At 30.1% G+C, this 12,911-nt stretch overlaps 1 protein-coding gene across 1 annotated transcript; it reads right to left on the bottom strand.

The window, feature by feature from the left end:
- Window positions 1-945: 945 nt before the first annotated feature.
- Window positions 946-12,419, bottom strand: LOC114268972 (uncharacterized). The gene is made up of 6 exons (XM_082869725.1): window positions 12,277-12,419; window positions 7,928-8,233; window positions 6,560-6,752; window positions 5,405-5,469; window positions 3,921-4,131; window positions 946-1,460 (listed from the first exon to the last, which is right to left on the bottom strand). Exons 1-6 carry the CDS (start codon window positions 12,285-12,287, stop codon window positions 1,116-1,118), a joined length of 1,131 nt encoding a protein of 376 aa, XP_082725851.1. The 5' UTR covers window positions 12,288-12,419; the 3' UTR covers window positions 946-1,115.
- Window positions 12,420-12,911: the final 492 nt, after the last annotated feature.

The raw sequence follows: 12,911 nt of genomic DNA, 5'->3' as shown, positions 1-12,911 counted from the left end.
AGCCGTTACCCACCCATAGAAAGCGGTTAAAAAAATAATAACAATAATAATTTAACGAGTGTTTGTTTTAACATACAACTGCAGTCTGAATATGCCCTGACATAATTAAATAGATTCATTTAGCTAACTATTGGGGATGCCCTAAGCTCAAGGAATGGATCCACCAGAAAATAAATAAATAAATAAATAAATATAAATAAATAAAAAAAAAAAATTGGCAAGGATTATGGTACCTAACATCCTTTCTCTTAGGAAACTAAATTACGCATTATTAACAGCTGAAATATCAATAAATTTCAAACAGTAATTTCATGATTTTTTTTTATATTTATTTTATGGACCCAAAGGTCTTAAGTGTAAATTACATAAAAGGCCAAAATATGAGTTTTTTTCATATGTTAAAATTATTAAATGTAACATTTCATAAAAACTCTCCAGTGTATTTTTTTTTCCAAATGTAACATTTCGAAAACGTAACATTCCAATCTAACACACTAAAAAAAAATTTAGTGTATTTTTTTTAAACGTAACATTTTAATCAATGTAACACACAAAAACTCCTTAATATTTTTTTTCAAACTTAACACTTGAATGTAACACACCAAAAAAATTTCTTAGTGTGTTTTTTTTAAACGTAACAACATAACATTCCACAAAATCTCTTTAGTGTATTTTTTTTTTTTTTCAAACATATATAACACTCCAATTAGTGTAATACACAAAAACTCATTAGTATATTTTTTTTAAACGTAACACTTCAATGTAACACCAGAAAACTCTACTAATAGAAGGTAGATTTTCAAGCTCAACAATCAACACTTCAACCACCAATTTCTCCAAAAAAAAACTTTCACACCTCACCTTCTATTCCCATCCAAAAATGAATCAAAAAATTAGAAAAATAAATCATAAAAAGACATTCACTTAAACTAAACTGGCACCAAATTAAATAAATATAACTTTCCTAAATAAAAACGATTAATTGGTTCATAAGAAAACTCTTAGAATTAAATAGATCAACATTCAAACATATGAGATTTATGGATAAATTTTTCTTTTAGAAAATGATTGCAGAAGAAAATGGTCTTCAAATTTTCTAAATTTGTCTCTTCCAATTATCTGTTTTCACTGGCCTCCCACCTCTCCACTTGCTTTGCTAGATTTGATTTCCTCTCAAGAAAAGATTGAAGAGTTGTGGGATCATAAGGTGGAGGCATGGTACATGGGCTCGTATTCGCTGGACCGCTCACCATGGAACTCATCTTAAACGTCTTCTCCAACTCTGGTCCAGAACATGCCAATGTCTCTAAGCACACTTCAACTGATCCTTCTGGTACATATGGTTTGTATTTCAGAAGTTTTCCATATCCATATAGCAAATGAAACATGTAGTCATATACATTCTTCATTTTTAACTCCTCTTGAATGAACTTGCTCCCAGTCTTTCCAATCTCCTGAACCTGTGAATCATAATGGAGACACATTACAATACTTGGTGAAAAAAAATATATATATATATATATATATAAAGAGACACACATTACAATACTTTCTTCATATAAAAATTCCATCTCATTCATTTACCTGTTTAGAGACACACATTACAATACTTTTTTTTTCAACAACACGAAAGTAGAAATCCTATGAACTAAGAAAAAATATGTAAAAATTTATTCAAAACTTGAATGTAGTGTGGGCCACATTCAGATTAATTTATTTTACGCATTTTTGTACTCGATCAACAGGAAAATAGCCACACACATTATAATTTAGACATTAATCGATCCTATCACATTATAATAACATCATGATATTACAAAGTAAGGGAGGGAACTTGAACATCTAACTTCTCTTGAGAGAGTGTAGGAGCGATGCCATAATGTCCAAAGGTCATTGTCACAAAGCGATTACATGTTTAAACTACTGATAATCTACTAATGATATTAAATTTTTGGACAAATCACAGAAATGGTCCCTATAGTTTACCTGTAGTTTCATTGTGGTCCCTCCACTTCCAATTGCATCAATTTTGCCCCTATAGTTTGGTTTTTGGGTCTATGTGATCCAATAGTTAACATCCGTTGGGTTTTTGGACGGGAACCCCACGTGTGCCTTGCACACACGGTTCTTGCAAGGGCAAGGTTGTCTTGACACCCCCTCCACGCATTTTCCCCAATTCTGCAACTGATACAGGGCATATATATGTACATAATATATTATGTATGTGGGTTGAGGGCAAGACGAAGAAGATGAGAGAAAGAAAATGGAATCAATCTGTTGCCAATGTGGGTTAAGGGCTCAAGTATGCACATCTTGGACTAAGAATAATCCTTTAGAAGGTTTCTAGGTTGTCCTCGATATGGAGTAAGTTAATATATATATATATATATATATATATTTTCTCTGTTGAATCATGCTCTTTTGAATGTTTTTGTGGTTTGATAAATGCAGATATGGAGTAAGTGAATATATATATATATATTTATTTATTTATTTATCCTCTGTTGAATCATTCTCGTTTGAATTTTTTGTTGTTTGATAAATGCAGACTAGGGTGCTTGTGGGTTCTTCATATGAGTTGATCCTCCTTCTAGTACCCGAGTTCAAGAGGTGATTAATGGATTATTTAGAAGAATTGGGGTCATTGAAGACCAGGTTCGATTGCACAGAGGAAGAGAAAGGAAGCTGCTGATCTTTGTAGTGATCTCGTGGATATTTTTCTTATGATGCTACCTCACAATGGAGCAAGATGGGGAAGTTGCTGGTAGCAACAATGACAATGATTCGACATAAACTAGGTTGTTTCATTTTTTGTGTATTTAGGAATGAGAATGAGAATTGTAGATGTAGGTGTTTCATGTTTTAATGTTTGGAATTTGGATTGTGTTAGTTTTATGATCAATGCTAGAATAGCATATGCAATGATAACCATGTGTAATGTTGTTTGACTGGCTGAAATGAAATGACTTTTGTATTTTTGTGAATTGCAATGCCATTTGAATATTATGTATTGAATTTTGTGAGCTTTGTGATCAATGTTAGACTGCAATTGGATTACATACAAATGTATAATGTATTGTGATTTGGTAATATTGACTAGTATTTCCAAAAGACAAAACAATACAATGACAAAAGGCAATAAGAATATGTTAGCCATATTGTGTTTTGATGATTAATTTGATTATGTTTTGATAAATTAAATTGATCAATACAATATGTTTTATCCATATCAATTTAATCTATTTTCTCCAGATGCTACCATGTTCTTGGAGGCCAATATGTAGCTTAAAACAGGCCCAAAATAGCATCATAACTGAGCTAAAACAGCATCAGCACTGAAGAATGATTTGGCCAGCCATACAGGTCTTTTGCCCAGCCGGTAGATATTTTGGCCGGCAGAAGAAGGAAATTTGGTCGTGGTGGTCGTCCAGGAGGAGGACCAGCCAAACGTCCAGAGGGACGATCGGCCATGGTATTTTGGCCTAGATTTGTTCCAATTTAGTTCTAGGGGGTGTCGAAATGACAACCTTGCCATTGCAAGTCCCGTGCGTGCAAGGCACGCGTGAGGTTTCCGTACAAAAACCCAACGGCTGTTAACTATTGGACCACATGGAGTCAAAAACCAAGCTGTAGGGGCAAAATTGATGCAATTAGAAGTAGAGGGATCAAAATGAAATCACGGATAAACTATAGAGACCATTTCTATAATTTGTCCTTCATTTTTAGTGATTTTAACACGTGATAACTTGATAATTAGATAATTTATGTTGTAACTATAACCCATATAGCAAAAATGCAATGAACAGAAAATAAAATATTATTAGGCCCAACGCTTTAAATTGTAAGCCCAATGAACTAATTTGCAATAAATATTTTGAGTTGATAATTGCGAATCTCGTATTACAGAGAAATTTAATTACCTTTTGTGGGTGTTTGTTTCCCCAGTTAACTGCAGACTTGATAGATTTGCACATATTGTTCTCGTTGATTGGCCAGTAGTGAATTGAGGGTAATAAACCTCTGGTGAAAAAATCGTAGTAATGCGGTGTAACCAGCAGACTCATAGAATCACATGCTAGAATGTATTTTTCGCTCACAGACCACGCATTTCCTTCAACATAAATCTTGTATCTGTGTGAAATTAGTTTTAAAAAAAAAAATGAGAGGAATGATGAAAAGGAATGAAATGAAATATTTGGTGCAGGTTTTTATTGTTAGGGGTTAAACCTTTTGTACACAAGGACGGAATTAAAATTTTATTATTGGTGGGGTCAAAAGACGAATACTTTTTTTTTTTTTTCACGTTATACACAAACATAAATGTATGTACAATAAAAATTATATATACACAGGAAAAAAAAATACTATAGAAGCCATCTCTAATACGATGAAGAAGTTTATTGGTGTAAAATAAAACAAAAATGCAAGATGAAAGAATAATAAGAGATATATTTTTTATATTAGGGTCATTTTATGCTTTTTTATAGTGAAATTCATCAATAATTAATTTTGTACCGTACTTAACATTAAAAACAATAAGTGACTAACAATAATGTTAAGTACGGTACAAAATTAATCATTGATGAATTTCACTATAAAAAAACATAAAATGACCCTAATATAAAAAATATATCTCTTATTATTCTTTCATAAAAACAATAAGTGACTAACAATAATAAGGCCACGTTTAAAATACGCTATCCTAATAACTTTTTAACTTTTTACGAAAAGATATATAGAAAAGTAAAAAAAAAAAATAATGTGATAACTTATAGTGATTTTTTTTTGACTTTTTGATTAAAATTGAAAGTTGTCAAACAAGATCAAGTGTCTAAATAAACTATTTAAAATGAGTTAAAATGGCTCTTATTTATTTTGTTTTTGCAATTTTTTTTTTTTTTTTAGATCGGTGTTATTAAAATGGCTATTAGAATGAGGTATTCAATAAGTAACTATCACTTATGAATACATGGATCAAATTCTAATAAAAAGAATATGAGAATTAAAAAAATGAATATCTCTTACACTATTGTGTCCTCCTTTTGAAAGAGAATAGAGAGAGAGAAAAATATATATATAGAATGTGAAGGAGTTATTTTGGAGAGAAAGAATATGAAAGAAGTCTTTGTCTACAACAAAAACAAATGAAATAACAGATTAGAAGGAAAAAAAAAAAAAATTGGTTTAACACTAGCATTACTAATTTAACCTCAATATTATTGTTCAATATTAGCAATTTATCTTCAAGCTTAGGCCTAGCCAAGCTATAGCTTCGTCTTTTTTATGTTATGCACGAGAAGCAAGTTTTATTGTGCAAGTACAACTCAAAGTAAGGCATCATGCTAGATAAGATAGTGTCTCATTTTACCAAAACAATTCGAAATTTAAGGCACAAATTACCTACCTATGAGTGCATTGTTCTGCTAAATCCGTACTTTTATACCTCTCTTTACGTGCAAGTTCCCAATTCTGCAAAATTGCTAAATGCAATCAAATTGAGATCTAAAAAAATAAAAAGAAAAAGAAAATAAGAAACATAGTGTATTACTCAAAAGGAGGACAGTGATATATTGGGAATTTCAATACATTTTCTAGAAATATATCCTAGAACTATTTTGTTAAAGTTTGAAATCTTAATTCCTAATGCTTTGTGTTTAGTGGTAGAAATATCTTGTAAGAATAATAATAGAGCCCAACCTGGTTATAACATTACTCACGAATAATACAGCCTCGCTATAAATACATCATTTTTTACTATATTTTTTATTACCTGCTCACAATAAAAGCAAGATTCACATTAAATTAATTATGTGAGACTCACTACCAATTAATTATGGCAGTATAAAAGTTCGGGATCATCCCTTATATTTTCAACTCTTAAATTTTAAAATTTGGGTAATACAATCAAATTAAAACATGAAGTGAAATTTGAGCATTTAAATATTTTTCATAAAAGTTGAAAGGTCAAAATGAATTTCTATAAAAATAAAGAGTGAGAAGTTAATTTAATATTGTTTTAAGGATTCTCTAATTTTGTTCACACACTTTGAACAAAACACAATTTCCATTAGTCCAAAACAGTAGAGTCCACAAATTTGAGTAGAGTCTATATACTTTTTAAGGTATATTATTTTAGACCAATCACAATTTATGTATTATTTACACAAAATGTGTGAACAAATTCATTTTGAAGGTATTGGTAATAGTGGCATATGTGGACAAACTAGTGAAATACTCGAAGTTGACAAATACCGAGTTGGATTCGGTTTGGGCTGGGCCTAAGTTAGGAAATTCATAATCTCTCTACCCAAGCAAAGCTTAGGTCGACTTTGTACCTTAAGTTTTGTCCCAAGTCTAATGCTGAAAAGATATTACAATTTCAAACACATCTAGCAAACTCATAGATTAATTAAATTCGGCCAATTCAATAAACAGGCTTAAAAAGTCATTCCGCCATATGAACTTTAAAATATAAATGTCATGCTCTTAAAAATTGTTTGCATAGTATTTATATATATATATATATATATATAGTAACAAGAAGGGAAGAAATTGTTACCAAATCGTAAATGAGAGCACCCCAATCATGTCTGTCATTGAGATTGCATTTGAGAAGCTCATTCCTCACTAAACCAACTCCTGGGTTCCCTTTCCAATAAGCATAGGGTATCCTATCAATCCACTTCACTCTCTTGTTGCCTTCTTCTAGATCCTTCCTAAGGGCTTCCCATGGCTTTATGTGGATCTCCGGCCTGCCATTTTGCAAAAATATTCAACAACATTACTAGATTAAAAATTTAAAAATTTTATTTTAAAATATCAATATTTATTCAAGTTCATTCTATATATACATTTCACAATATTCTGATTCAATTTCTACCATGCATTCAAATTTTAGGTACAAATATGAGTCCCAATTTTAAATTCACAGGCTTATTGCAAAAATATTAAAAAATTGTTACTGGAATAGTTTACTATTTAAAATGCACCTGTCTATATAAATAATATTGTAAATTCAAAAAAAATGTTAAGAATTTAAAATGTAAAAATCAGATTCATTCTGAATGTGATCCTAACCATACCAATTTAAAATTTATAATATAAGTTCAAATTTTGTACACTTTTTAAGTTATTTTTTTTTGGGTATGTAATTTTTTTTTAAACAATTATTTTATCTCACTGCACATAATACACCAATTTTTAAATCTTCTGTGAATTTTTACATAACAAAGGAAAATATTATACATAATTTGATTGCTTGCATGAATTTTTTAGTCACTAGACACAAAAATAGAAGTCGCACGTAATTTTTATTAATATGTACTTTGTTAATTTTATGTCTGGTGATTAAAAAATATAATGAGAAATTTATTTATATATAACATTACTCATTCTATCTAAAAAATAATTATTAATTCATTAGTTTCTAGATGAGTCAGCCTCCCTAATACACAAACTCTGAGAAGCTTGTAGATCTCAACACTTTGGGTCCATTATGGGCCCAAAAGTTTCTCTTACACAATGCATTAGAACAGAGAGATAGTAGATCCAACATTTATACATTGCATTTCTAGAACATGTTATCTATTTTTATAGTAAATATTATGTAAAGAGTTATGATAATTTATAATTTAAAAATGAAATTATATATTTTTATGATAATATTACGTATTTTGTGATTTAATAATGTTTGATGAAAACATGTGCAATGGATAAGTTTATTTATGAATCACAAATTATCATGAGTTTATTAGATAGTTACATAACATTTGTCATAAAAATGCGTAATATATACTTAAAAAAATACATAATAATGTACCTATGCTGTGGTACTTACTCTTTAAAGAGCTATATACCAAAGAGATTTCAAAAACAATATTACTGCTACTTAAAAAAATTAATAAGTAAACAAAAAGAGAAGCTTTACCAACCCCAAAAGGACCAATCAGGAAAAACTATATCGAAAGTTGAATCACTCCCACAATAGTGAAACATTGGAGTCACATTGTTGGCATTTGATCCACCATAGTCACTCTTTTGAATCACTGGTTGATCTCCGCACTCAAACATGATATCTAAATCTGGTAACTTTCCAGGGTACAACCTCAACAGTTGCAATATGCCCCAAATATTGAACACATCTCTTGTTTGATACACCCACTTCAACTTCTTCCAATATACTCTTCCAATATTGAACACATCTCTTCCATTCCAGTGAGAACTGTGCCCTGCACTAAAAGAGTGGACTTACATCACCTTTTCCCTTGTACCGCCACTTCAGGCTGTGATTATGTTAGTTTGATCTTTATAGTTTAATTGAATTAATTTTATTTTTGAAAATTTCATGTTGTGTCAATTTAGTCCAATTGATAATATCTTTTAGCAATTAGACTAAAATCAAAAGGTATAATAATTCATTCACTCATTCTCCCCAAAGTATATTGAAAGATTTCTGAGAAGCTTCTAGTTACACCACATACAAAAAATTGCTTACACCCTTTTCTTAATTACATCCTCTTTCAAATTAGAGATTTTACACTTTATTTCATTACATTCTCCTTAATCCCAAAATTATCCCCATCCCCAACTTCTCATCCTCTTTTTACATCATTAGTATTCCAAATCGTAACTCAATAACCACCTCTTCTCCGTTTCCAACCACCTCCAATGGCCTTCGCAACCACTACCCCTGTAACCCCCAACTCCCACGACCAACAATTTTGCTGTCCCGCAACCACATCAAATTGGGGTTTTATTTTTTAAAATCTTAGTACTTTTTGGTAATTTTGTTTAGGTTTATAATTGTAATAAAATAAAATAAAATAAAAAATAATGGGGTAAAGAGAAAATTTTGTTGTGTAAAGGCTCCTAGATTTTCATCCAATTTAAGTAGTTCATTCCATTTTTAATGGACTATTTTATTCTTATTTTTTGTCCGATTTCTTAACAGTTGTTATCATTCGGACAAAATTCACACAATTTGAAAAAATAAGGAACAAAATTTATAAAATTGATAAAATTAAGTGAACCAAATTAACGCAAGCAAAAAATTATAAGGACTGGGTATTATTAGACCAAAGAAAAGAAAAAAAAGAAACGGCCAACCACGTCATTTTCATGAATTTATGATAGATATTATTTTGCATAATTAGTTAAGTGTCACTATCCTCATTTCTCTCAGGTCCCATATCTTAAATTATCTCTTCACAATATGATGTGTTAAAAGAATTTTCTTTGCCATCAATTTGTAAGTTAGCTTTTTATTAGCTTTTTATTTTTTTTATTTATTTTTTTAAAATTATGTCAAAAGATTTTACTTTTAAAGTTGGTCTAGACTAGACAATCCTCAATTTTTTTATTTTTTTTTATTTTTTTAAGTTCACTAAAAATGAAACCAAATTTTGTTGAAATTTTTTTATGAAAACCAGTTTAAATTTGTTGAACTTTTTTTTAAAATTTTAAATTTTTAGAAATGTCTAAAAATAAAAAACATAAAAATTGACCAAGCTAAAAGAATCCTAAAATTTTTAATTGGGAGTTGTGGCATCCTTAGTGTTTGGATAGTACTTGAAATGGAGACTGAGAGGATGGAGTGTTCTAAAATTTTTAAGGGTTGTTTGGAGTGTTCTAAATAAGTGCGTTTTTTTATTTTTTAGACTAAAAAGTTGAGGGAAAAAATATGATTGTTTGAGATAATTTTTTGACTTTTTATAAAAAAAATGTGTATTAAAAAATTGTATAAATTAGTGTATGGGGGAAGATTGAAATAAAATAGGTTGTACGGTACGATGAGGTAAGGGACGGCGTGCAGCGTGTAGCCTAAAATGATGATTCCCTCCTTTTCGGCACTGAATGGACGGTTTTGTTCGGTCCGTGGGGACCCACCACTGGTCTTTTTTTGCTAATCGGAACCGTTTATGTAGAACTCGTTGAGTACTATGTATTTGTAAAAAATCACATTGATCGGATATCGATAGCTATCTGATCGGATAATTTTTTTTTCAACTGTTTACTATAGCACCATCCATTTTTTTTTATACAAAACTGATTTGATCATGTAGTTAGAGATATCCGATCAATGTGATTTTTTACAAACTTATAGTACTTGATGAATTCTACACATTGACGGTTCAGACTATCAAAATGGGACCTGTGATGGCCCCCCACAGCCCGAACAACATCGTATTTACGCTTGCCTCTGCCTGTGTAATTTATTTTCAACAAAGTCAGCAAAAGAAAACTCACGGCAGAGTGAGTTGTACTTCTTTGTATAAAAATAATTTTTTTATAATTTTATTTTTGATGAATAGTGATAACTTTTTAACTTTTTTAGTAACTTTTTGTATTTTTATCTTTTTTGAAAGATCCCAAACTAGGCCTAAATTAACAACATACATGCAACTCAAGGGATGGTTATTTGTGGGGTTACTTTTGTAAAAGCATCACTTTTAAAGTTTTCAAAAGTCATTATTATTTAATGGAAAAATCACAAATTAAAGTATATGATTAAATATTACATACTTTTTTTATTAAAATATTTTTGAATTACAAAACTATGCAATTTTATCTTTAGATTATAAAATATGATAACATTATCATAAGATTGCATAATATTTATTAAAAAATATATAACAAAATAAATAATCAGATACATACGGAATGTATATTAAAGGAGGTGATTATTCCAACTTTTAGTTATTGATATTGTTGTTGCATCGTTCAAAGAGTTTTCTAATAGGAAGGAAACGAATTCTATGAGTTTGTTTTTTCAATCGGAGGATATTGTTGGGTTTTTATGGACTTATTATGGAGTTTACATCGATAATTTGAACCGTTAATATGTAGTGCTCTTTGAATATTTCATTCTTGAAAAAAATCACATTGATCAGATATCGATTGTCACTTGATCAAATTACATTTGCATTAACAATTTATTATTAAATTATAGTTTCCGTTAACACAATATGATTTGATCATGTATCTATCGATATCCAATAAATTTGAGGTTTAATAAAAATAAAATATTTGACAACCTCTACATATTAACAATTTCGATTATTAATACGAGTTTTATAATGAGCCATAAAACCCAACAACACCCTCTAAGCTGATGTTGTCCAAAAAGAAGTTTTTCCTTCACGAATAGCAATGTTTTGGATTTACTTATTTTACAGGTAACCACAATCCCAATTCCCAAGGTAGATTCATGGAATTTTCATATATGATAGCGAGTTGAGCCAAAAAGAAGTGGATTGGCAACAAGTTCGACTTTTAGATGAATTTTCATATATGATAGCGAGTTGAACCAAAAAGAAGTGGATTGGCAACTAGTTCGATTTTTAGAGGAATTTTCATATATGATAACGAGTTGAGCCAAAAAGAAGTGGATTGGCAACAAGTTCGATTAAAAAACAAGTAGATTGGCAACAAGTTCGATTTTTAGAGGAATTTTCATATATGATAGCGAGTTGAACCAAAAAGAAGTGGATTGGCAACAAGTTTGATTTTTAGATGAATTTAAAACTTAAATAGTTTTAACATATATTTGTAAAAAAAAAAAATAAAGAAATTTATTAAAGACAAAATTTTGAAAAAAAATATAAATTGTTTAACTGAAATCTCTATCCGACACAACTATTGAACCCATTCTTACAAAATAAATTCTGAATAACTACAATTACTAATAAACTAATGGTATGAATTAAGTTTAGAAAACACCAACAAAAATCAAATTCTCAAGTTTTTGACTCACCCAGATATTGAGGACTTGTTTAGTTTGTATCTATCTCAAAATATAATTTTTAAGAAAAATTTTTAAAATTTTGTTTGGTTGAAATTTTTTTTAAAAAAATTTCAAAATCACTCTCTCTCTCTCTCTCTCTCCCCCTTACATCAACCAATCACTTTTTCTCTCTCCCTCCTTTTCAATCACTTTTTTTCTCACACACATTTACTCAACTATAACAAAATATCAAATCATCCCAAACTACCAAATTCCAAAACTATTTTCAAAATATACAACCAAACAAACCAAAAAAATTTTTAAACTCTCTCTCCAAATTTTTTTTTTTGAAAATTTATCTCAAAATACAAGCCAAACACACCCTCAATGTCTGTTATTGGCATCTCTATACTTGGCAGCCTCTTCTTTTGATTCATGGTGAGTTATATGATGTTAATTCAAGGGTGAATGGAGAAAAAGCAATATATAAGAGAAGAAAAGAAAATGGATTGGCGAATTTTCCGGGAAAATGAAGTTGTGGAAGAGAAACTTACAGGGACAACATCAATCCAATGGAGGGATATAAAGGCACAAATCAAGAGGATGAGGAAGAAGATGATGGAAGCTCTCACTGGAGCTCCGGCCTTCCTCGGCAGCTCAACCATCTTTGATAGAAACACACTGCATATCCTTGCTTCATGCAACAGATAACCATGGTTTGCATGATGAATATTTTCTTCTTCCATAGCCAAAATTTCTTTCCTCCAAACACTTCCCTTCAGCACCCCCACCACTACTACTACTACCCATTGACCTGGAGATCACCAATCAGCAGCCTGTTTTAGACTCCATTGACTTGACTAATTAAACCAAGAATTGAATAAATCAAAAAATTAATTGTTGCCATCAAGTGGGAAAAAAAAAATGAAATGAATAAAATCGAGGGTCAATAAGGGTGACCAAACCACTTTAGTTTTTGCAATGTGTGGTGCAATTTTTTTTTTCTATTTTATTTATTTATTTATTTGGAATTTCGCATCTCTACCTAAACGTCTTAAATTGAAACACCTCTCTCTCTCTCTCTCTCTCTCTCTCTCTCTCTCTCTCTCTCTCTCTCTCTCTCTATATATATATATATATATATATATATATATATATATATATATTATAAGGGAGAAACCTTTTAAGA

Source organism: Camellia sinensis, chromosome 5, assembly GCF_055761805.1.
Source record: "Camellia sinensis isolate YWXY chromosome 5, ASM5576180v1, whole genome shotgun sequence".
NCBI classification, from domain to species: Eukaryota; Viridiplantae; Streptophyta; class Magnoliopsida; order Ericales; family Theaceae; genus Camellia; species Camellia sinensis.
The sequence above is the reverse complement of the archived record's forward strand: the minus strand, read 5'-3'. Positions and strand labels throughout refer to the sequence as shown.